Consider the following 25,548-nt stretch of genomic DNA (forward strand, 5'->3'; position numbering starts at 1 on the left):
GTTCCAGCTGTCAAACAAATGCCTCTTTCCCCCCCCTCTCTTTTTGGGGGAGTGGGGGGTAGGGTCTCACTAGTTGACCTGGAATTCACTATGTAGTCTAAGGGTGGTCTTGAACTCATGATGATCCTCCTAAGTGCTGGGATTAAAAGTGTGCACCACCATGCCCGGCTCGCGAGTTACCTTCTCATTACAGGAATGAACACAAGACCAGAAGTACCTTCTGGAAGGAAAGGGTTTATTTCAGGCTTGCATTTCTACATAGCAGAGAGATGACTCTGAACACAGAATCAGGGTTGGACTCTTGGGGGGCGGGTGGCAGTGACACAGCTTTTCAAGCAGGGCTCCACCTGCTGGAGACTGAATCTTGATCAAAAATATCTGAGGATATAGGGACCTTTTCATTCAAACCACCACACTACCTAATGACAGAAGCAAATCCTATTAAATATTTAACTGGCATTAATTAAATTTAGTGAGTTTTTAAAAAATGAATGCCCGTCCTTCACTCTAATGTCATAATACAAAAGTAACATTTTAATCTATTCATTTCTTTAGTGCCCTTTATACTCCACCTAGCTGTACTTCAACCGAGGTAGTCAGGCATTATTAGGTTTGCATGTGAAATGTCTCCCAGAGGTTTGAGTATGTGAAAATTTGTTCCCCAGCTGGTGGCACTTTTTTTTTTTTTTTTTAGGTTATGGAACCTTTAGTTGTGGGGCAACTGGAGGGAGGGACTTTGGTGGCGGCCTAGGCCTCATTCCAGTGTAGCTCGTACCTTCCTGATCCATAAGGTCTGAGGAGCTGATGCTCATGCTCCTGCCGCCAAGAACAGAGCTTCCCCAGCTGCAAGTCCTTCTCTGATGATGGGCTATTCTTTTTTTTTTTTTTAATTTATTTATTTGAGAGTGACAGACAGAAATAGGCAGATAGAGAGAGAGAGTGGGTACGCCAGGGCCTCCAGCCACTGCAAACGAACTCCAGATGCATGCACTTCCTTGTGCATCTGGCTAATGTGGGTCCTGAGGAATTGAGCCTCGAACCTGGGTCCTTAGGCTTCACAGGCAAGCACTTAACCACTAAGCCATCTCTCCAGCCAGGGCCATCCATACTATTTGAAATTGTGAGCCAAAATAGATCCCTTGACCCTAACGTTGCTTGTGTCAGGTGTTGCGTCAAGTACTGGCCTCTTCTTCCACGCCTGCTCTAGCAGAGCCCCGCCGTCCCCTGAAGCTACAGACCTGCAGGACCATTCACTTAGGTGCTCATCTGTCTCTCTTTCGTTTTCATGGTTATAATCTGTAAGCCTGTTGGCACCAAGTGGTGCCTCCCCTCTTACATTAAGTGATATCATTCCCAGTAGTTTTCACCTTTTTGTGTCTTCTTTTCTCCATCCCTCTCTGTCTGCATTTCACCAGAGTGTTGGTTTTTCTCTCTGTCTTGAAAACCATTTTGCTGCAACAACACAGATGTCTCTGTTGAGCCCCATGCCCATGTCTCTAGCTGCCTACTAGAAGTCAATACAAAAAAAGTCTGCACATTGAAGACTAAGCATTTTTTGTCCAAGCCTTCATTATCTTCTACTTTGTCAAGATGGGGGTCTTGCTGTAGCCCAGACTCTAACCTAGAATTCATATAGTCTGAGGTTGGCCTCAAGTTTACTGCAGTCCTCCTACCTCTGCCTCCTGAGTGCTGGAATTAAAGGCATGCGCCACCACACCTGGCTTTGAACCTTCATTTTTCTTCCATGGTTTCTAAGTGTTTTGTTAAATTTGATGGTACTAGAGTGAGCCCCGGCTTCTTATGTGGTAACGTACGTCCTATTCCTGCTCACTGCCTGTTACACTTAATAACCTCCTTTCCCATTGCCTCAGCTCAGAGCTTCACCCCTTGGATTTCATTTTTCCCTGTAGTTTATTAACAAATCTTTTTGCCTCTACAACCTATTTTAAAAACTCCTTCTAAGGTAAAAATCAGATTTATAGTCAGTTGACATGTTAGCAGTATCCCGTTACACAGAGAGCATATCTGAGTTTTAACTTAAATCTGTACCTGTCGCATGTACTCTGTAGTTGTCCTTTGTTCTACTCCAGTTTATGAGAGTCTGTTTTCCTCATAATTATAAATTTGTATGTTAGTTTACCATTATAGTAACAACTATTGGAAATAACTTACAAGGAGAAAAATTGGCTTATAGTTTTATAAATTTCAGTTCAGGACAGAGTGGCCCTGTTGCTTTTGGCATGTGGTGAGGCAGCACATTATGTTGAGCACTCGGAACACCTTATAGTGGGAAGAAAAAGCAGAGAGGGAGAGAACAGGTACCATAAACCTCTTTTGGGGTGCATCTCCAGTGACCTAGAATCTCCCAGTGTACCCCAAGTTTTGAAGTTCCCATCAAACTGAATCAGAATTCTGTCTTTTCAGTCACCTTTCCTTCAGTCACGATCTTACAAGCATCTGTTGAATGAAATTGGATGAGCCTCTATTTAGTGACATATGGAATCCTCAGGTTTCCTGAAAATTACATACTTAATGCGTTTTATTTCATACTTTTTATCCTCTAAGTTGGATTTTAGTTTTCTCATTTACTTTTGATCGCTGGTAAAGTAATTGCATTTTAAAATCTGTTTAATTAGGGGAACCACAGACATTTACGTTAAAATTCAAGAGAGCTGAAGACTATCCCATTGATCTCTACTACCTTATGGACCTCTCCTATTCCATGAAAGATGACCTGGAAAATGTGAAGAGTCTTGGGACAGATCTGATGAATGAAATGAGAAGGATTACTTCAGACTTCCGAATTGGTGGGAACATTGGCTAAATAATAATTTTCATATGTACAAGTTTACGTTTCTTTCAAAGCATTGTTTACATACTGGCCTACCACAAGTAGTGAGGAACCTTATATTCCTGTCTCATACATAGTGTTCTTTTTGCCTTGTTGCTTCTTTTTTTGTTTTTGTTTTTCGAGGTAGGGTCTCACTCTAGCCCAGGCTGACTTGGAATTCACTATGGAGTCTCAGGGTGGCCTTGAACTCATGGCAATTCTCCTATCTCTGCCTCTTGATTGCTGGGATTAAAGGTGTGCGCCACCACACCTGGCTCCTTCGTGCTTCTTGAAGGCTACCTGACATGTGATTTGACAGAGTTGATGCTTCATAAATAATGAAATGCTTGTTTTTTGTCACAGGAATTTAGCCATTCGTCTGCTGATGTATAAGCTCATGTCAAGTACCGCATAGTTTAAGATTTCATTACTAATTAGTTAATTAGTGTCATCACACCTCTCTAGACTAGCCTAATTTCATTTCATACCTGAAGTTTCCCTTTCTTTCTCTTTGTCTCTTTCTTTTTTTGGAGGGGAATGGGTTTCAAGGGAGGGTCTCACTCTGGCCCAGGCTGATGTGGAATTCACTATGGAGTCTCAGGGTGCCTCCCACTCACTGCAGTCCTCCAACCTCTGCCTCCCAAGTGCTGGAATTAAAGGCGTGCGCCACCACATCCAGCTTGAAGCTTTCCTTTCGACCCTGTTTTATGCATCCCCAGTGGAATCACTTTGTTGTTTGCCGCTTTCCACTCCTGGGCTAAATGAGAGTTAACAACAGAATGTTGGAAAGATGATCTTGTTGAGGTCTGAAAATTGCCTTTCAAAATTGTGTTCTACTTTTACTAGAAACATCAAAAAGTAGTTTGATTAAAATTCTCTTACCCAGCATAATTGGCTGTGGAGACAGGAAGCTTTTATGCCATTCTTTTTTAAGTTGTCAGAAATTCAGAATGTTCATTTATCCTGCTATTGAGAGCTTGTATGCTAAGAAAATGAAGGTGAGTTATTTTTAAAGTAGGTAGTGTCAAGTCAGGTATGCTCATAGATGCCTGTAATCCTAGTACTTGGGAGGCTGAGGTAGGAAGACTAAGAGTGTATGTTCAAGGCCAGCCTGCGCTACATAACCAGGCCCTGTGTCCCTTCTCTCTCCACCAAAACCAAGTATATAATATATGTGCACTTGTGCATGTATAATGGATAGTCTTATATTAGCCCATTTATTCTGCTATGATAAGACTGTAAACTAGGAAAATTTATCTCTCACACTCTTAGAGGTTGAGAAATTTTCAGGTCAAGGCAGCTTCAATGTCTGGTAAAGGCCTGCTTTCTGGTGCATAAGTGGTACCTCTAGCTGTGCCCTCCAGTGCTGGAGGGTGGGGTTTCTCTGCTCTCTGGAGCTTCCTGCAAGGTTATAAATCCTTCCTTCGTTCACAGGGCCTTGACCCTCAAGACCTATCGGTTCCTAATACCAACACATTGTGGATGAGGTTTCAACATGAATTTTTTTTTTTTTTTTTTTTTTTGGGTTTTTCGAAGTAGGGTCTCACTCTGGTCCAGGCTGACCTGGAATTAACTCTGTCATCTCAGGGTGGCCTTGAACTCATGGCAATCCTCCTACCTCTTCCTCCCGAGTGCTGGGATTAAAGGCGTGTGCCACCACACCCGGCTCAACATGAATTTTTGAAGCACACAGACATTCAGTCCATAGCAACTTAAGTGTGTTGACATTACTGGCTTGTTTAAAGAGGTAGTTTTTCCATCTGTCCATTCATCTATCTGTTTACATTTACCTCCAGGGTTTGGTTCATTTGTGGAGAAAACTGTGATGCCTTACATTAGTACAACTCCAGCAAAGCTCAGGAACCCTTGCACAAATGAACAGAACTGCACCAGCCCATTTAGCTACAAAAATGTGCTGAGTCTTACTGATAGAGGAGAGCATTTCAACAAACTTGTTGGTCAACAGCGCATATCTGGAAACTTGGATTCTCCAGAAGGTGGTTTTGATGCAATCATGCAGGTTGCAGTTTGTGGAGTAAGTGTATTTGCTACAGGGGATGCTAGTGTCATTTGTGGGGACAATAAGTGTGATTTACTAAAAGTTAGGAAAAGGTGACTTTAGCTACCATATCATGTGATCGGTACTGAGAAGAAAAACATCAATCCCCTGAGTTTCCTTTAACCATAACTACTTTATAAAAGTATATTTAACCATATTTTCCTACATGAGCCCGGTAGTTCATTAACTCATGAGTTTTAAAAGTCAGTCAGCATGCTAACTATTTGAAACCATGGGTGAACTTGGCTGTCCTTGAGCTGGAGAAGCCTTAGGTGTCCTAACTTTGTAGCTCTCTACCAGAGATGGGACAGTAATCTATCTCAGGCCTCACAGGCAGCTTGAAAGTGACATGTGGAGTGGTTCTCACATCATGTTCTCTAGGTCTATTTACTTCCCAGTGTCTTTGAAAGACAATGCTCTTTTCTTTGTCATAGAACTTCACATGAGATAACTTTTAAAGCCCTACCTAGTTCATGAGATCTAGAACAACATATGTTTTGCGAAGCAACAAAATTTGGGTTTTTTTGTTTGTTTTTTTATATTACAAAGTTTTTAGTGGTAGCAAATTCATCTATTGGACTAGTAATTAGCATTTTATGATTCAAGTACCAAACCAGTTGAGTATTTCTTGATAGTTTTTTGTTGTTGTTGTTGTTTGGGGTTTTTTTTTTTTTTTGCTTTTTTCAAGGAAGGGCCTCACTCTAGCCCAGGCTGACCTGGAATTCACTATGTCACCTCAGGGTGGCCTCGAACTCACGGTGGTCCTCCTACCTCTGCCTCCCAAGTCCTGGGATTAAAGGCGTGCACCACCACGCCCAGCCTTGATGATTTTTTAATTTATTTATTTTATATATTCATCTTGAGAGAGAGAATGGACATGCCTCTAGCCATTGTAAATGAATTGCAGATGCATGTGCCACCTTGTACATCTGGTTTACGTGGGTCCTGATGAATTGAACATGGATCCTAGTACTTTGCAGGCAAGTGCCTTAACTGCTAAGCTATCTTTCCACTTCCAATTTTTCTGTTTTGAAGCAGGGTCTCACTCTAGCCCTGGCTAACCTGGAACTCACTCTGTAGCTTAGGCTGGCCTTGAACTGTAGGTGATACTCCTGCCTCTGCCTTTTGAGTGTTGGGATTATAGATGTATACCACCATGCCTGATCCTGGAATACCTTTTTATTTTTTCCCTCCCATTGGTTTTTCTAGATAAGGTCTTACTCTAGCCTAGGCTGCTCTGGAATGAACTATGTAGTCTCACAGTGGCCTCTTGAACTCATGGTGATGCTTTTGCCACTGCCTCCCGAGTGCTGGGATAAAAGGCATGATGATGCCTGGCTCTGGCTCTTGAGTCCCTTTTCTTTTTCTTTTTCTTTTCTTTTTTTTCCTTTTTTTGGTTTTTCAAGGTAGGGTCTTCTCTAGTCGAGACTGACCTAGAATTCACTATGTAGTTCAGGGTGGCCTTGAACTCATGAGGATCCTTGTACTTCTGCCTCTGGAGTGCTGGGATTAAAGGCGTGCACTACCACGCCAGGCTTGAGCACCTTTTAATGATATAGCTGAGGCTAAAATTGGAAAACATAACAATAATGAAGTTTGTCTGGAGTTCGTATTCGCTCATATTTTTCTCCTTGCTAAAGTAATACTGTCTAAGACAGTAAAGCAGTGTGGTGGTGTGACTTCCCATTCTCTCAGAGCCTAAATATTTCACTTGGCCTCTCCAGGGATGTCTCTTTCAGAAAGGAAATGACAGACAACCCTCAGGGCTTGAAGTGCCACTGTAGTGATCTATGAGTAGCAGCAAGCACTCAGCATATACTGGCTAATGATGTCTGACTTGTTGCTGGAGCATTTGCAATGTAATCTTAGTCATAGCTTTTAAAGCAGAAGGAAGAACAGTATTCCAGGTAGCCAATAGCGTCACTGTTGTGTCTGTTTTTTTGTGGTGACTATATGGCGAACAGTGTCTGGCCTGCCTCTTGCACTGCCTTAACAAATGGAATTAAGCAACCATACGTAGGCCCCTAGCTGCAGTCTGAGTTTGTCATGCTTGAGAGGCAAAGGGTCATGTAGACTTCTTTCCAAAAATGGTTAGCAATGCTGAAACTTTATTATTACCTTCAAGGAATTTATAAATAAATATTGAGTCAGATTAAAAATTTTAAGTATAGTTACAAAAAAAGAAAAGTATTGCTATTAAACTCTTTATTGAATCATGTTAATACACTAATGAACTGATTCCATGAGTACTGGTTAATGAGTAAAATGGATAGATTTAAAGCAGGGCATGTTCTGTGATGATTAATTTTGCCTATAATAAGAAAAGTTAAAAAAAAATTTTTTTTAAAGGTCTGGAAAGTGATGCTTGCCCGTGAAGCCTAAGGACCCATGTTTGATTTCTCAGGTCCCACATAAGCCAGATGCACCTCGTGGTGCATGCATCTGGAGTTCATTTGCAGTGTTTAGAGGCCCCTAGTGTGCCCATTCTCTCTCATAAATAAATAAAGTAAATAAATAAATATTTTTAAAGAAAAGTAGGCATAGTGGCACATGCTTGTGGTTACAGAACTTAGTTGATAAGGGCAGGGAGGGCATAGTAAGTTTGAAGTCAGCCTGAGCTACAAGATATCAAACCTAAAAAAAAAAAAAAAATCAAGCCAGGGCTAGGAGGCGACTCAGATCCCAGAAAGAACCATATGAAAGCAGAAATGGAATCTCTGAGCCTCATTGGCTAACCACTCTAATCCAATAATTGGTGCTTCTGTCTCAAAAGAGAAAAAGGGAGAGCCCTGGAGGAAGCCACCTAATGTTAGCCTCAGTCCTACACTTAAACATACGTTACCATACATATGAACAAACATACATGTGCACACACTTGGAGGGCTGATACTTTGTATGGAAGACAGAGCAGAGCTAGACAGTAGGACCCAGCAAGTGGGTAATAGAAGATGTAAATTGAGACTCTATGTACTTATCAAATACTCAATAACCCACAGTCAGGCTCTGAGCTGAGACTTGTCCATGTAGTCAGTCAGCAAGAAATGTGTTCAGTGGGTTAGAAGGGCACCATTCAGTGAGTGCTCTGCATTTATCAGCAGCATTAGAATTGTGAGAAGAAAAGATAAATACAGAATTACATTGAAGTTGCAGGGGTAGCATGTGCCATGTGAAGTTATTCATGCTGAGTATAGCGTTTTATGACTGAACCTCTATTTCCTTTGAAGGACTTGATCGGCTGGAGGAATGTTACACGGCTGCTAGTGTTTTCCACCGATGCTGGGTTTCACTTTGCTGGAGATGGGAAACTTGGTGGCATTGTTTTGCCAAATGATGGGCAGTGTCACCTGGAAAATAACTCGTACACAATGAGCCATTATTATGTAAGTGTTTAAGCTCTCACCTAGTGAATGGGTTTACGATGAATTTCAGTGTCTAACACTGAGTGTATGGTGGGTGACTGGGGTTAGGACTTTGTGACTTGGGTAAGTGTGGGCTCTAACCTGTTGCCCAGGGTAGCTGGATAGCTGACTGTGAGGCTGTGGCAGGGTGCTTGCTCCTCTGGTTGTCAGGGTTGCTGAGTCACCTCTGTATGCCCTGCCGCCCCCCAGCTGGCTCCGCGTTTGCATGATTCCCTGGGCAGCAGCATTGGTAGTACTTCATCTAGGTTTTAGCTGCTTATTTTTCTGACTTTGAAAAATAGGTACTTTGGTCTTTATTGAAAGTAAGTACTGGCAACTTACTCAAGGTATAAAAGAAATTCAAATGTTTGTGATTCTTGTTGTGCTAGATATTAGAGCCTTTATTTCCTTAATTTCACTGTCTTTTTGTTTTTCAAGGTAGGGTCTCACTCTAGCTCAGGCTGACCTGGAATTCACTATGTAGTCTCAGGGTGGCCTTGAACTCATGGCAATCATTCTACCTCTGCCTCCTAAGTGCTGGGATTAAAGGCGTGTGCCACCATGTCTGACTTGCACTTACATTTAATGCAATAGATTATCTTATTATTCAAGACCTTTTAATATAACAATTCGTATGCATGCATAAAAGAAGAGAATTAGAAACTCAAATACATTTTACCCACCTCAGCAATTATTTGGTATTCCTATTTGAAAGTAGGCTGGTTTAAGTAATTAGTTATTTATGCAAACCATTGTTTTCAAAAAAGTATTGTACTCAAACATTGTAATTCTGGTACTTAGCAGGCCAGCCTGGGCTATATAGTAAAATCAATATAAACAAAAACAGCTCTGTAATTCATTAACAATGTATTTATGTCTGATTTCTTAGGATTATCCCTCTATTGCTCACCTTGTCCAGAAACTCAGTGAAAATAACATTCAGACAATTTTTGCAGTTACTGAAGAATTTCAGCCCATTTACAAGGTAAATATGTGGGATAAAATGAACAGAGTTTTTGGTTTTTTTTTTATTTTTGTTACAGTTATTAGTTGCAAAATTAGTTTTGAATTAAAATGTAGGAAAATGCCACTGATTATATGCTGACTTTATGATAGTGTCTAATGTTCATATTTTGGGTTTTTGTTGCTTTTTATTTATTTATTTGAGAGCAACAGACAGAGAGAGAAAGAGGCAGATAGATAGAGAATGGGCACGCCAGGGCCTCTAGCCACTGCAAACGAACTCCAGATGCATGCTCCCCTTGTGCATCTAGCTAACATGGGTCCTGGGGAATCAAGCCTCGAACTGGGGTCCTTAGGCTTGACAGGCAAGCACTTAACCACTAAGACATCTCTCTAGCCCTCTATTGTTCATTTTTAATTGCATATTAGAATTGTCCTTTTTGTGTTTCAAGGTAGGGTCTCAACTCTATCCCAGGCTGGCCTGGAATTCAGTATGTAGTCTCAGTGTGGCCTCCAATTCATAGAACTCTTCCTACCTCTGCATCTATAGTGCTGGGATTAAGGGCATGTGCCACCATGCTCAGCTTAGAATACTTGTCTTTTTTTAAGGTTTGACTTTTAAGTTATTTAGGAAGTGTATTGGGAACTGAACTCCCTCGGTGGATTCTAGTGGTCCAATCAATAATATTTATATTTTATTAGTTTTTATTTTTTAATCGTAGGAGCTGAAAAATTTGATTCCTAAGTCAGCAGTGGGAACATTGTCTGGCAATTCTAGCAATGTGATCCAGTTGATAATTGACGCATACAATGTGAGTATGTCTTAAGATCAAATTCTGGGCTTTACTCTGATGAGAATACTTGCTCAGAGGAAGTTGAACTTCCAAGAGAACAAGAAAAAGTGCAATCTCTGGCAGGAAACTTGATAATTGTCTTAGGATCCTAGCCTGAGCAAAGCAAAACTGGTTAAAGCGTGTTCCGGCTTCTGGTTACACTGGGTAATTAAACAAGACATACTCCTTTCCGTTGTGTACTTTTTTATTTATTTATTATTTTTTTTGAGGTATGGTCTCGCTGTAGCCCAGGCTGACCTGGAATTCACTATGTTTTCTCTGGGCAGCCTCAAAGTCATGGCGATCCTCCTACCTCAGCCTCCCAACTGCTGGGACTAAAGGCGTGCGCCACCACGTCCGGCTGATGTGCAGTATTTTGAGGGGTAGGATCTTTATTAGAGTCTGTTACTCTGGGTTTTCTAATCCTTCCAAGTTAGTCTGGACTATATTAGAATGATATTTTTTCTTAACAGCTCGTTTTATCCATTGTTTTTATGTATTCAAGTGGTTTTGATTTGAGTTCCCTATTCATCATTAGTCTTTCTTGTTAGTCCCTTTCCTCAGAAGTCATTTTGGAAAATGGCAAATTGTCAGATGGTGTAACAATCAGTTACAAATCATTTTGTAAGAATGGGGTGAATGGAACAGGAGAAAATGGAAGAAAATGTTCCAACATTTCCATTGGAGATGAGGTATGTTGTATAAACATCTTCTGTAGGAAAAAAAAATGCCTGCTTATAAGCAAATTATTTTTTTTAATATTAAAAATATTAAAAGAAATGAGTAGCTTTTGAATTTTTTGCTAAATTCTTAACTTGTTTTCTCTTTAAGGTTCAGTTTCAAATTAGCATAACTGCAAATAAATGTCCAGAAAAACCTTCTGAAACCATTAAAATTAAGCCCCTGGGTTTCACTGAAGAAGTAGAGGTCATTCTTGAGTATATCTGTGAATGTGAATGCCAAAGCGAAGGCATCCCTGAAAGCCCCAAGTGTCATGAGGGCAACGGGACATTTGAGTGTGGAGCCTGCAGGTGAGTGTAGTCTTGTTGGAGACTGACAAAGCTATAGGTAGGCTGCATTTCAGGAAATGCACAGGAAACCTGTATGGAACCAACCGATGATTTGTTCCATCCATGACTGCTCATTACAAGATCAAGTAGAGGATCTGTTCCATTCTAAGAAAAGAGCTTAAAATAAAAGTATTCATTGTCACATAAGCAGGTGAGGTAGCATTTGGGTTTTTCTTTCATGATTAACTGCGTCTTTAGAGCAAAACATGCCTATATAAAATGAGAAATATATATAGAAAAAATGCTTAAGAAAATGTATCAAATTAATATGGTGCTTTTGGTTTAATTTTAGTTTTGTTGTTTGAGACAGGGTCTTTTCTATGTATAGGCTGGCCTCAGCCCGCCTTGTGATAATGAGAGTTTTATCTGTGGACTAGATTATGAAGCAGTAAGAAGTGTTATCATGCATTGTGTTAATTTTGTATGCTGGAATACAAATAGTATTTTCAGAATATAAAACTACTAAAATAATTTTAAGTATTCTCATCCTTTGTACATTTGTTACTGTCCTTGTTCCTGTGACAAAACACCTAACAAGAAGCAGTATAACAGAAAGGAGGATTTATATTTACAGTTCAAAGTGACAATTTAGATTGACCATCACACCACCTTGTGTACTTTCTAACTGAAACTTACATGTTCTATGTAGCCTATTCTTTAAATCAATAGCACCTTTTAATCTAAGTATAAGTTGCAAATGATATGCTTAGGATTATTATCTATGAGATGATTGAACAGCTATAATTCACCATCAGTTGTTACTAGTTACCTCTTATAATTTAAAAGTCATATGACTCCTTGTTGCATGAAGCCTGTTTTGAGTCCAGAAGATCTAATTTGGTGGATGTCATCTCACCAAAAAGGTGATCTTGACAGCTGTCTTTCTTCTCTTGTTCACATCTCCAGAAGCAGTTTACCAAGTGGGCATTAATAACAGTGCTTCAAAGATAGGCAGGGTCTCTGGAAATCTGGACCTGTAGAATAAATTTACCTTTAAATGCTACTAGTAATGTTTTCAGTTTATATAGTCAGTGTATTTTTTTTAATTGTTTTTTGCAATGTGTTCATTGTGCTTTTTATGTTAGCTCTTGGATCCTTGCTTGAAATGTAGAGGAAGTTGACCTATGACAGCAAAACAGTAACAAAGCATTTGAAACTCTACTCCTCATTACAAATGAATTTATTTTGTTACTTGCATGTCTTATTTTCCTATTCATTGCTGGATTATATTTTCTTTTTGGCCAAGATGGTTCCTTTTTGAACAGGAGTTTCTCACTATGTTCTATAAGAACTTGAAGGGCTGCTGGGTTGGTATGTGGGGGAGTCTGTCTGTCTGTCTTTGTGCATGCCCAGGTGATGTAGTTAGAGTGCATCATGAGCACTCCCATGTTGGTCATTGGAAGAGATTGCTGTTTTTCCTTTCATGAGGCTGTAATGTACCCTATCCCCAGGTGCAATGAAGGGCGTGTTGGGAGGCATTGTGAGTGCAGCACCGATGAAGTGAACAGTGAAGACATGGATGCTTACTGCAGGAAAGAGAACAGCTCCGAGATCTGCAGTAACAATGGAGAGTGTGTCTGTGGACAGTGTGTGTGCAGGAAGAGGGATAATACAAACGAAATTTATTCTGGCAAATTCTGCGAGTGTGATAATTTCAACTGTGATAGATCCAACGGCTTAATTTGTGGAGGTAAGAAACAAGCATCAGATAGTTTCATAGTACAGTTTTCTCCAGTGTTACTTGGTGTATAAGTAGAGAAGGGCACAAACAGAGCCAGCCTTCCCTTAGGTACACTTTCTTTTAGAGTGGCATACTTCTCCATGTAACTTATTGCTATGATGAAATGCTTTACCATTATTTTGAGAAATGGTGTTTTTCATTGCAGGAAATGGTGTTTGCAGGTGCCGCGTGTGTGAGTGCTTCCCCAACTACACTGGCAGTGCATGTGACTGTTCCCTGGACACCCTTCCCTGCATGGCTGCAAATGGGCAGATCTGCAATGGTCGAGGCATCTGTGAGTGCGGTGTCTGTAAGTGCACAGACCCCAAGTTTCAAGGGCAAACCTGTGAGACATGTCAAACCTGCCTGGGTGTCTGTGCAGAGCATAAGTAAGTATTTCCTAACTCTTCTATGTGCTGACCTGAGTATCCAGTGTATCACTAGAGCCAAAGAAATTGCTTGCTAGTGTGTATTGCACAGCACTGAAGTTGCACTAAGAATCCCACTGTTTTGATCTGAAATCACCGTATAATTGAATCTCTGTTGCAACTTTTATTAAATTGCTTTTGGCTATCTTGGTGTTCAGCACTGTGGGCAGAACCCAGAGTTTTGTGTTCTGCCACTGAGTCCACTAAATCCAATTATTCCCCTTTTCTCAACAGAATGAAAGGTTTTTCCCCTTGGTGAGTTATAGTTATACAAGCAATACATTTTTTGAATTATTATGGTTATGTTACATACTTAATGTGATATAGTCTTATACCTTCACTTTTTATTGTGAACTTAATTAAAGCTATAATAAATTAATTGTATTTGAGAAACTAACATGTTTTAAGCAATCAATGAGAATTTTACTTGCAAAAGTTACAAATGCTAGCATTGTCTAGGCAAATTTATTAAGCTTATAACAATTATACAGTTGAACTGCTAAAATTTGTTCACTGAAATAACATGTTAATGACTCCATTTGTGTTTAAAATGCATACACAAATGAAAATGAGAGACTTGCCAATAGTTGATTTCTACTCCCCATTTCTCCACTTGAACCTTACACATTTTGACCCCATTGAGAGGGGGCAGGCCCTAACATTCAGAACCACCAGGCATAGAAAAAAAGAGAAACATTTTGGGGTTTTTGAGAAGTGAATGCACTCCATCATCATACTTCTTCCCCACTGGCTTCTTGTTTGTTGTGTTTGTGAGACAAGGTCTCACTATGTTGTTGGTTGGCCTTGAACCTGAGGTCCTCTTGCCTTGCCTTCACCTCCCAGGGCTGGGATAGCAGGTATGGCCACCTCACCCTGGACTAAATCATGTTCCCCAGGTCTTCAGCTTGCCAGCTGGATATATTGGGCAAATTGCTACCAGTTCTATATAGATAGCCCACAAGTTTGTAACTTCAAAGAAGAGGCCCTCAGGTAGACCTTACTGGCATCCTCCATAGCCCTAGCAGCTGTGTTGTGGAAAGCAGGTTTTACTTGAAGTCCTGAGCAGTTTCCCAGACCAGAGATAGAAGGAAGATTTGGAATCAGTATTAGGTGAAAAGCCCTGTGGTGAGGTCCTATAGTAAGGCTTCTCCTTCCTCCAATAGAGGGCACGTACTTGCAGCCTGAAGATTCTCAGGTGCTTTGCCTGGCTGAAGTACGGAGACCCTGTCCCCTTTCCTTTCAGCGGTGGCTCCACCACAGGATAGTATTTGTCTCACTAAAAGTGGCTTGTTCACAGCTGCTGGAAACAGGCAACTTTGAGTCACCATCAGAGCATGTATTTCTGCTTTTCCACTCTTTTGTTGCCTTGGTTCAGTATGGCCATGAGGTTAGCACACAAAATTTATTTACTAGATAAGAGAGAGAGAAAGTGGTGGTCATGAAAGGGTCTTTTTCCTCTGCAAGTGAATTCCAGACACATGTTCCACTTGGCACATCTGGTTTTATGGGAGTACTGGGCAATTGAACTTGTGCAGGTAGACTTTGCAAGCAAGCACCTTTAACTGCTGAGCCATCTCCCCAGTCCTTAAGTAAAACATTTTAAGTGTAACAAATTCTCTTTTCCCAGAGAATGTGTTCAGTGCCGAGCCTTTAATAAAGGAGAAAAGAAAGACACGTGTGCACAGGAGTGTTCACATTTCAACCTGACCAAGGTAGAAAGCCGGGACAAATTGCCCCAGCCAGTCCAGGTTGACCCCGTGACCCATTGCAAGGAGAAGGATGTTGACGACTGCTGGTTCTACTTCACCTACTCAGTGAATGGGAACAACGAAGCCTCTGTTCATGTTGTGGAGACTCCAGGTAGAAGTTGGATGATGTCAGGCGTTGGTTTCATTGTCTCTGATTCCTTGTCTTGGTGAAGAGTACAGATACCTCTTTACTGTACCAATTTCCGTCATTATTGGATTGTGCAGGAGTTCTGCTTCTAATTTACTCAGAAGCTCCCCTATTGCTATTCATATTGGCTGGATTCGTTTACATTGTCACGGACAATGCTCTTGCACTTCCTGTTCTCCACAACTTTGCAGCCCATCTTTTCTTGTAACGGTTCTTGCTGGAGTGCCGTGGCCATTGTGGTTTTGACTTGTTTCCCTTATGATCAATGAGGTTGGACCTTTTGGCCTTTTGCGCGTTTTCCATTGAGAAACATCTGTGCATGTTTACTGTCCCTGTTTTAATTGTCATTTGTCATTTCTGTTGCGTTTTTAAAGATTCTTTGTATTCTGAATATTCATGTGTATGGCTTGCAAATATTCTGTCCTATTCTGTGGAAGTTCTGATGATTTTTTTATGTTGTTGTGATTTTTTAAAATTTTATTTTATTTATTTTGTTTTTTTTTTGGTTTTTTGAAATAGGATGGCACTCTAGCCCAGGCTGACCTGAAATTTATTGTGTAGTCTCAGGGTGGCCTCAAACTCACAGAAGTCCTCCTATCTCTGTCTCCTGCGTGCTGGGATTAAAGGTGTGCACTAGAAAACAAAGTGTATATAACCCCCAAAATGGCTTTTATTGATCTTGCATCCTATAATCACTTGATAGAACCTGGTAGCTCTTTTATTTGTTTACAAGGAGAGAGAGAGGGAGGGAGGGAGGGAGGGGATGAATGGTTGTACCAGGGCCTCCAGCCATTAATAATGAACTCTAGACACTCATGCCACCTTGTGTATTCAGCTTTACGTGGGTACTGGAGAACTGAACCCAGATCATTGGGCTTTGCAGGCAAGCGCCTTAACCACTGAGCCATCTCTCCAGTCCCTAGAAACTTTTAGATAGATTTTTTTTATTGGGGGGGGGGATTGAATGCTATTTATTTCAAAATTTTTGCCCAAGTTTTATGGTTAGGCTTGATTTTAGCCCATATTCACCCTTTGGATACTTAGGATAAAACTTGTTTATTTTCTAGACTGTCCAACTGGCCCAGACATCATTCCAATTGTAGCTGGTGTGGTTGCTGGAATTGTTCTTATTGGCCTCGCGTTACTTCTGATTTGGAAACTTTTAATGATCATTCATGACAGAAGGGAATTTGCCAAATTTGAAAAGGAAAAAATGAATGCCAAGTGGGACACGGTAAGTTTAAACCACTTAAAACGCAAAGGTGGCTCATAAAGTAAATGTAACTCTTGAAAAGGGTGAGATTGATTTTTAAAGTACACTGTATTTCCTTCTTCCCAAAGTTATTCAAAGAATTTTCACTGAAAAACAAAGAATTCCACATATATTCACTGTAGTAAACTTTTATGTATGTTTTGGTTATATTGGCCAATATTTTTAGTTCTTTAACACTTTTGGTTATAAATCTACTCTGTCTCCCTTGTCTAATGTGACATAGAACTTTAAATAACATCACCAGTGTAATAAGCTGTTCAGTAAAGACTCCTCCCCGCTTCAGGTCGCACACACCTCATCCTATGTGATTCCCTTTAATTGGCATTCTGGAAGTGGCACAACTGTAATGGCAGAAATCAGATTTGTGGTGGCTGGGGCTTGAGTGGGGTAAGGGATGACCACAAAGGGGGTACAAGGGACTGTTCAGGATTATGTCTATGGTGGGTATGAATGAGCATTTGGAAGCCCTTGGAGCTCTGTATATAAGGAGTGCTTTACATTGTTCAGATGCCATCTGCAAGCCGCCTTGCCTTAAGCTGTGAATAGCTCATACTATCATTTAGTGCTTTCATATATGGACTCTGGTGGCATAGCAGAATGTTTGGCCTTCATACATTCATCAGTACAAGAAAGCACTGAAATCTTTAATATTTTTAAATGAGTTATAGTCATTTATATTATACTACAATTTGCATAGGCTTTAAAAATTAGGAATTTCAGAAATGTAGAAATAGCACAAATTCTGTTTTATAGTGTGTTTGTACACTATAATGTCAGTGTTCTTTCTGATGAAATCACTAGAAACTATTTCTTTTACTTTAGCAAGAAAATCCGATTTACAAGAGTCCTATTAATAATTTCAAGAACCCAAACTATGGACGTAAAGCCGGTCTCTAAGTTGCCGTTCGTATTTCCTTTCACATTCTGTCTTTGCATGTGAACTTGTGTCTTTTAGTGCACTGTGTGTCCCTTACCACAACTGCTGTTTTGTTTTCAAGTTTGGCTTATTTCTATTTATCTCTCGTGGCTTTTCTTCCTGTGTGTTAATGTAATATGCTCAGAGGGGTAGAAACGGTACGTGTGTGGTGAGAAGAGTGCGCTCTGCACGCCCTCGGGGGACCTAGGTCAAGACCCCACCCTCGTACTTAGTAAGTAGAATGGCCTGGAGGGGCCACACTCCTAAGAGTCCTCAGTTTCCACATCCTTAGTAAAAAAGGACATCCATTGCCATGTGAGGTGGCTGTATGAGGGAGGCAGTCATGTGCCATAAGTGGTGCTATCATTCATTGTATGAGGTGACCAGTGAAAGTGAATGCAGCCTAAAAGCCCAGCCCAAAGAAAATGTGTCCTGGATGGTGTTTGTCTCGTTTGCAGTTTCATGTTACTGGTTCTAAAAAGATAACATACTTTTTAGATTTCAAAAAAAAAAAAATACTTTTTATTTGCAAGCAGAGAAAGATAAGGGAGGAGAGAGAGAGACAGCAACAGCAAGAGAACGAGAATGAGCACACCAGAGCCTCCAACTACTGCAAATGAACTCCAGATGCATGCACCATTGTGCATCTGACTTTACATGGATACTGGAGAATCAAACTTGGGTTGTTAGTCTTTGCAGGCCAAGTGCTTTAATACTGAACCATCTCTCCAGTCCTTTAGTTCTTGATTCTAACTTGAAATTATATTAAGAGCCAAAGACTGTGGTGTGCATGTGTTTATTTTTATTGAATGATTTTGATGTTCAGAGCTAAAATTGAACATTTAAAATATAACAAAACTTTAAAGAGAAACGTTTTGGTACTTGGCGGGGGCGTGTGTGTGTGTGTTCTGTGTGAATGTGGGCTGGTGTGAGCCATGTACACCTGTGGAGTCAGAGGACAGCTTTCAGGTGTCTTATCATCACACTTTGAGTCAGGGTCTAACTTTCATAGCTGTTTTCACCAGGCTAGCTGCTCACAGGCTTCTGGTACATTCTCCTGTCTCTTTCTCCCTTCTCACTTGTAGAAGTAGCTGGGATGACAATCATCTGGCACAGCATCCAACTGTTTGCCTGGCTGCTGAGATTCGAAACTGACACTCAGGGGGACGTGGCTAGTACTATCCACTGAGCCTTCTCCTCAGTCCTTGATAGGATTTTAGATAAAAACTTAAAAATGTTCACGATTGGAATAACGCTTATTTTTCCTGCTCTCCAAGCTTGAGTAACTAACTTTGGTGCATGTATATCTTAACTAGATCATAAACTTATCACTTTCTCTATATTAGTGGACTGACTTATTCCTTAAAACCACATCAAACTGTTCATACTGAATTGTTATGAGGTACTTCCAGCATATTTTAATTATGTAAACCCTAAAAATAACTCTCATAAGAGCCAGGCGTGGTGGCGCACACCTTTAATCCTAGCACTCGGGAGGCAGATGTAGGAGGATGGCCATGAGTTCGAGGCCACCCTGAGGCTACATAGTGAATTCCAGATCAGCCTGAGCTAGAGTGAGACCATACCTCGGGAAAAAAAAAAAACAGCACCATAAAACTGTCATAATAAAAAGCTAATTCTACTTAGCACGAGATGGCTGGTGGTACAGAAGTCTTCTCTTCTTTTCCCAGTGGGATTGAATACAGTAGAGCCTGAGAGGATTGAGCTTTTGTCACCTTCCACTTTGCCTCATGGTGTAGGTGGTGGTGATGTTGGTCCTGACAGCTGACACTGCATGCTACTCTGTGCTCTTGTCGTAGTCCTCAGTCCTTACTCTGCATTTGAAATGATAGAGAGAGAATAGTAGCAATTATTTTTAGTTTCTCTCTCACATATGAGAAGACTGAGGCAGGGAAAGGTTAGGTAGCCTAACCAAGTCACAGAGCCAGTGATGGAGAAGCCCAGGCAATTAGACTTAAGGGCCCATATTCCTGTCTTCCACCCTGTAGTTGTTTACTTCAGGAGACTTAGTACCTGCTTAGGAAGAGATAGACCACTGTACAGAGTTGCCATTTTGACAGTTTGTTGTGACTCAGGGCAATACTGCTGTTGTGGGAAACATAATGGGAAGTCACCTTCTTACACAGAGCTGCTTTATTGAGAAAGTAATTATAAAATGATACTGAAGGGTTGAGAATGTAGCTTAGTGGTATTGCCTAGTGTGTGTGAGGCCCTGAATTTTAATTCCAGCATTGCAAAAAAATGAACGAATGAATGAATGATGGGACAAAATAAAAGGATATAGAGCATGCCAGTAGAAAATATTAAGATCACATGTGTGGCATTTGGAGTTTAAGGGGGCGGGGCACATTGGCTGTGCATGGTGCGCGCGCATGTGTGTGTGTGTGTGTGTGTGTGTGTGTAGTACCCTATAAACATACATGCAGAGGCCAGAGTAAACATTGTTTCCTCCTTTCTCATTCTTCTGCCTCATTTCCCAGAGACAGTCTCTTACTGAAACTGGAACTGTTGTTTGTTTTTGTTTTTAGATTAGCTGACTTGGTATCCACAGTAATTCTCATCTCTTTCCCCCCTCACCTTTAGGACTGGGTTACAGGCATGTGTGGATACATATTTTTTTCTCAAGGCAGGATCTTGTTCTAGCCTAAGCTGATCTGGAACTTATTCTCTTGCCCAGGCTGGCCTCAAATTCACAACAATCTTCCTACCTCTTGAGTGCTAGAACTAAAGTCATGAAATACAGCACCCAGCTTTTAAAAAATATTTCTATTTAATTTGACAGACAGAGAGAATGAATGGTACACCAGGACCTCTTGCTACAGACTGTGGATGTACATCTGGTTTTACGTGGGTACTAGGAAATTGAACTTGAGCTAGTAGGCTTTTACAAACCAGTGGCATTAACCACCAAATAATCTCCCCAGTCCTAGGTATGGACTTTTAAAAATTATTTATTTATTTGAGAGAGAGAGAAAAAATGGGTGCATCAGGGCCTCCAGCCACTGCAAGCGAACTCCAGATGCATGTGCCACCTTGTGCATATGGCTTAAGTGGGTCCTGGAGAATTGTGCCTTGAGCCGACATCCTTAGCTTCACAGGCAAGTGCTTGACCACTCAGCCACCTCTGCAGCCCCACCAGGTGTGGACCTTTAATGTGAGTGCTGGAGAGAAGACTAGGGCTCTCACGCTTGCACGCAAGCAGTTTTACACGCTGCGCCATCGCGGCAGCCCCTAGTGCACACGTGTTTGAAACTCATTGCATTCCTTCTGATCTCACCTGATACTTTATAGAGCATAATTTTTAGAGGAAAACTGATTAGCCAATGAAATTATTGTTTTTTTATTTGTATTCTTTTACTTTGTAGGTCAGAACCTTAATTTCATAGGGTTATTTTTTCTCACAGAAGAAGTTTTCACTTGTTATTTATTTACTTACTTATTTATTAGAGTCACAAAGAGTGTGAGAGAGAAAGGGCGCGCCAGGGCTTCCAGCCACTGCAAACAAACTCCAGACGTGTGCGCCCCCTTGTGCATCTGGCTAACGTAGGTCCTAGGGAACTGAACCTGGGTCTTCTGGCTTTGCAGGCAAGCACCTTAACCGCTAAGCCATCCCTCCAGCCCTCACCTGTTTTATTGAGGTTAAATATTTACCATTCTCACATACTTAGTAGTACTTTGGAGAAAATGATCAATTATTCATATTTACTGTTTATATTTTTGATTAATTTTTTTGCCTCAAATACTTCTTCAGCCAAAACCAGCATTTCATCCAAGTTAAGAGCAAGATTTCGTTAAAATGTCTTTTTGTATTAATGAAGTCCATAAAAATTCCTGGCTATAGATTATTCTTGGTAGATTTTTTTTTTTAAGGAAAAGTTTCACTAGACATTTAGCAATAGAAATTAATGATCATTGAGAATTTAAAGCAATTCATACCTTACTCTTCTCATGTGCACCAAGGCTTCCAGTTAATATCTACGACATTAGAAGTCACTGTAATTACTGGAGGGCCTCAGACTACCCTGTTGAGATACTTGACAAATGTACCTGACCTGTCCTCCTTTGCTGCTACGAGAACTTAAATGTGGATTCCACATCTCTCAGTAAGCATTCCTATCTCATTCAAGAGTACAAAAACAATTCCATAGTATCACCATCCATTTGAGAGCCAGCACAAGGGTGAGCTTGTTTAATTTGTTATCTTTTGACAATTTTTATATATTTATATAGTGTATTTGGATCATATTCACCCCCTTGTTACCTTCTTTTGTCCCCCTTTCACTCCTGTTAAACTCCTTCCCGACAAGTCCCTTCCCATTTTCATGTCTTTTTTGAATGCGTGTGGCTCAGTGAATTTAATTAGGGTTGCTAGCATGAGCATGAATTAGGGGTTATTTAACGGAGCATGGGAACTTAGCCCTGGCTACACCACTGGAGAAAATTTCTGCCCTTTCTCTAGCAACTATTAACTGCCAATAACATCTCAGGAAGGGATAGGGCCATCCATGCCATCCATGATTAAATGTTGACAAGCTCAGTCTCGGGTGAGTAAGGACAACTGCTGTGAGTTCATGAGTGCAATGGCCGTGTGATTTCAGGCAGCCTTCATTTGAGCAGAGAGGGCCTCACTTCAGAGGATATATAACCTGCTCTGGACATGGAAACCTGCTTTGGCTTTCTGGGGTGGGGCTGTGCTCTTAAGTGAGGGGGACTAATCTGAATTACTTTAGTTTACCACCATTTAAACTGATGTCTAGTACACATAGTTTAATTTTACCACTAACCTTGCATGTGAAACTTTTGATTGGTTGGCCTATGAAGTAATGACTATAAATGTGTACATGGCAAAGGAGACTTCTTCAAAGGTAAGTTCTTCCATATAAATTTCTACTTTAGATGCTTTGGTAATAGTGGGCTTTCCTTTATATTTTAGCTACATACCAGATGTATTCACTGCATTAGTTTAAAGACACTTAATCAAGTGATGATTTTTTTTTTTTTTATTAGCCCAACATATTTTTAAGCATGAGCAGTCCTGGTTTCACACACAGATTGGCCGATGGGAATAATGAGTGTAACATCTTTGCTCCCTGACTTTGTGAGCAAGCAGCCCTCGGGTCCAGTGTCCTGGCTAGGAATGGTGTATAACTGTCTCTGTCATAACATCTGAGCTCCAGTTGTCCAGGGAGCTTACACTTTGAGAAGGTGGACAGTTTGATCTTCCATAAGACAAGGTGCTTGTGTGAGGGATACTAAGTTTGTCCGGACTCAGAAAAGTTGTATTTTGAGGAGTGGGGGTGAGGAATCAGGTTTTTCATATTGTACTAACTGGTATTCATACAGCCATGTAGCTAAAACAGTCATGGGTGCCTCACAGGATATTGTAGATACTGAGCTTGCATATATTGGTGAACTGGCATTGATTCTTGTTCATGTCTCCTCTCCCTTCCTGTCACCTCAAAACATTTAAATCCTGTTTAGCTATATTTGTAGCATTCTTGTTCCCATCTGTGGACCTTGTATATATTCATATTTGTTCTCTAGTGACTTTCACTATGAAAGTACTCCTAAACTCCCAAAACTAATCCCATTTTTCTAGTATGACTCTCATGTTATGAACATAATTCTGTGTGAGACTTGAAACTTTGTCAGAATACCTTATTTTTATGTTTGTCATCTATCGTACTACCCTCCTTGGAGGCAGAATTATGGATGTATTTTAGTTTTCTATGTAAAACAGCTCTGTTAGTATATTTTTGGGTCTTGAAAGAGGTTTGTAGCTTGAAGTTAAGTGCTGGGCCCGTTATATACTTTGCTAAAGTGTAGAATTGCTGTAAGACATCAGCCTTAGCACATTAAAAACTTATAATAACTCCATGAGGAATGACATTTAGTTACGGTTTATGCAAACTTGGCAGTGGGATTTGGTCAGGGCACAATGCCTTCTGTGACCCAGAACATTAAATCAGGAAGTGCACAGGAGCACAGTTCGCTCACTAGGGAGTAAGTGATATCAAGCTCACCTGTGCATAGGGGCATGAGGCAGGTGGAGTCAGGGCTTCCTTGGGCCTGGCATGCAGTCTGCTTCACAGGTGCCTCTGTGGTAGCAGCAGTGCCACTCTTCTGTGGAGGGCGTTCTTCCAGCTGCCCTCTAGAGAGGAAGTACTCAAGAACTGAGGGTCAGATGCCAGCGATTGCCTTAAGCTCATCGAGAAGAACTTTCATTTTTGGTCAGATATAAACCATTATTAATGCCTTGTAAGAACTGTGATACCTGGACATTGAAGACTTAAAAAAGACCGCTAATCTTGCGTTTAGAACATTGTATGATTTTAGAGACTAACTGGTAGTTTTCTTTTCTTTTTTAGGGTGAAAATCCTATTTATAAGAGTGCCGTGACAACTGTGGTCAATCCAAAGTATGAGGGGAAATGAGTTCAACCTGAATTTCTCAACACTGAATGCACAGCAGCCATTGCCATAGTCACATTAGGGTAGCTTTAGGGCTCTGTTACCATGGTTTTATTCATGTGCGGGTTTTGAAAATGTACAATATGTATAATTTTTAATTTTTTATTATTTTGAAAATAATGTTATAATCTATGCCAGGGACTGACCGAAGACTGATACAGGATCATTTTCCTTGTCAACTAAGGTCACAGTGTGCCTTTTGACCTCTTCTTCCTAGACCAGTGGCATCAAGCTCTTACAGGACTATGTGACATTGCTAGTGTGATTGAAAGGGCAAAAGTTGAATCAGTGAAATGATCGTATTATTAAAGCTGAATTTTAGCTTTACAGATATGTCAGTTTTTAGCTATACACAATCCAAAGTTCCAGTCCTGCTAGCTGGACAGGATTGTTTAAACCTATCATATTGCCGTCTAGACAAGAATGATGACAGATCAAAGACAAGTTATGTTGAGAATGTCTGATTGAACCTGCTTTGATAGATTTGGTCTGCAGAGGCTATGGGAAAAATTCAGTGAGTTAGGAATGAAAAAATGTAGCTTTAAAACCTGTGTGCCATTTCAAGAGTTACTTAATCTTGGTGACTGTTATTACGCCTTCTCTTTATAAATCCAATCCTTGGATAAACGTACTGGCAACTTTTCTGCTAAACAGCCCTTGATTTAGCACTATTTATATAAAGGTCATCATTTTTGGTAGCATGTGCAGAATGGGAACTTTTTGGATTTAGTTTATTTTACTTTATTATTTTTGTTTAAGTTCTGGTGCTTTTTATCACCTCTTCTAATCTTTTAATGTATTTGCTGTTTGCGGGTAAAACTTTATCAGTACTGTTTCCCTGAAGATTTGGCTGTACATTTGCCTTTCTCTTAGACACGGGATGCTGTCTCTGTCCTGTGGCTCACACAGCCATGTTCAGCTGGGCCAGGCCTCCTCCCCGCCAGCTGTGCAGACCACTGTGTGCTCCTTCCCACGGCTCGACTTCTTGTTTTAAAGTGCCTTTTAATTTTAACAGTTCACTTTTTACAATGCTATTTACTGAAGTTATTTATTAAATAAAAAGGCCGAAAATACTAAAATTGACTGTCTTGACTCTATATTGACATATTTTATTTGTATGTGCAGTGTAATTTTCATGAGTCTAGGAATGGTTGGGGATATAGCTCAGTTGATAGGGTGCTTGCCTAGCTTGTACAAAGTCCTGAGCTGAACCCCAGTATCTCATAAAACCCTGTCTGGTGGCCTATACATGTAATCTTATCACTTGGGAGATAGAGAAGCAGGTGGTTATTCTTGACTACATACCAAGTAGTAGGCCACGGTGGACTGTATGAGACCCTATCTCAAAAAAATAACGAATCAACCAATAAATATAAAGTAATTGAGGAGAAGCACTGGTGGTCAGTTCTTAAGAAGCTAAAACACATCTGTTTTTCTGAGAGGGCTAAAGAATTATGATAAAATGCAGACTACAATTTATGTCCCATTGAGTTGAGAGGGTTAAAGAATTGTGGTAAAATATAAACTACAGGGCTTATCGGTTAAGGCATTTGCCTGCAAAGCCAAAGACCCTGGTTCAATTCCCCAAGACCCCACATAAGCCAGATGCACAAGGGGTGCATGCACCTGGAGTTCATTTGCAGTGGCTGGAGGCCCTGGCACATGCTCACT

At 40.6% G+C, this 25,548-nt stretch overlaps 1 protein-coding gene across 3 annotated transcripts in view; it reads left to right on the forward strand.

Annotated features, from left to right (window-relative positions):
* Itgb1 (integrin subunit beta 1) overlaps window positions 1-24,956 on the forward strand; it is a 46,403-nt gene extending 21,447 nt beyond the window's left edge. For all 3 annotated transcript variants that reach the window (XM_045149302.1, XM_045149305.1, XM_045149304.1), the window contains 12 exons: window positions 2,637-2,807; window positions 4,627-4,865; window positions 8,114-8,269; window positions 9,177-9,272; window positions 9,973-10,062; window positions 10,635-10,775; window positions 10,915-11,114; window positions 12,605-12,843; window positions 13,040-13,262; window positions 14,929-15,161; window positions 16,265-16,431; window positions 23,776-24,956. In XM_045149302.1, the coding sequence (XP_045005237.1) occupies window positions 2,637-2,807; window positions 4,627-4,865; window positions 8,114-8,269; window positions 9,177-9,272; window positions 9,973-10,062; window positions 10,635-10,775; window positions 10,915-11,114; window positions 12,605-12,843; window positions 13,040-13,262; window positions 14,929-15,161; window positions 16,265-16,431; window positions 23,776-23,841 (2,021 nt within the window). In that variant the 3' untranslated portion in view covers window positions 23,842-24,956. The remainder of the gene's footprint in view (window positions 1-2,636; window positions 2,808-4,626; window positions 4,866-8,113; window positions 8,270-9,176; window positions 9,273-9,972; window positions 10,063-10,634; window positions 10,776-10,914; window positions 11,115-12,604; window positions 12,844-13,039; window positions 13,263-14,928; window positions 15,162-16,264; window positions 16,432-23,775) is intronic.
* Window positions 24,957-25,548: the final 592 nt, after the last annotated feature.

This window comes from Jaculus jaculus, chromosome 5 (genome assembly GCF_020740685.1).
Source record: "Jaculus jaculus isolate mJacJac1 chromosome 5, mJacJac1.mat.Y.cur, whole genome shotgun sequence".
NCBI lineage: Eukaryota > Metazoa > Chordata > Mammalia > Rodentia > Dipodidae > Jaculus > Jaculus jaculus.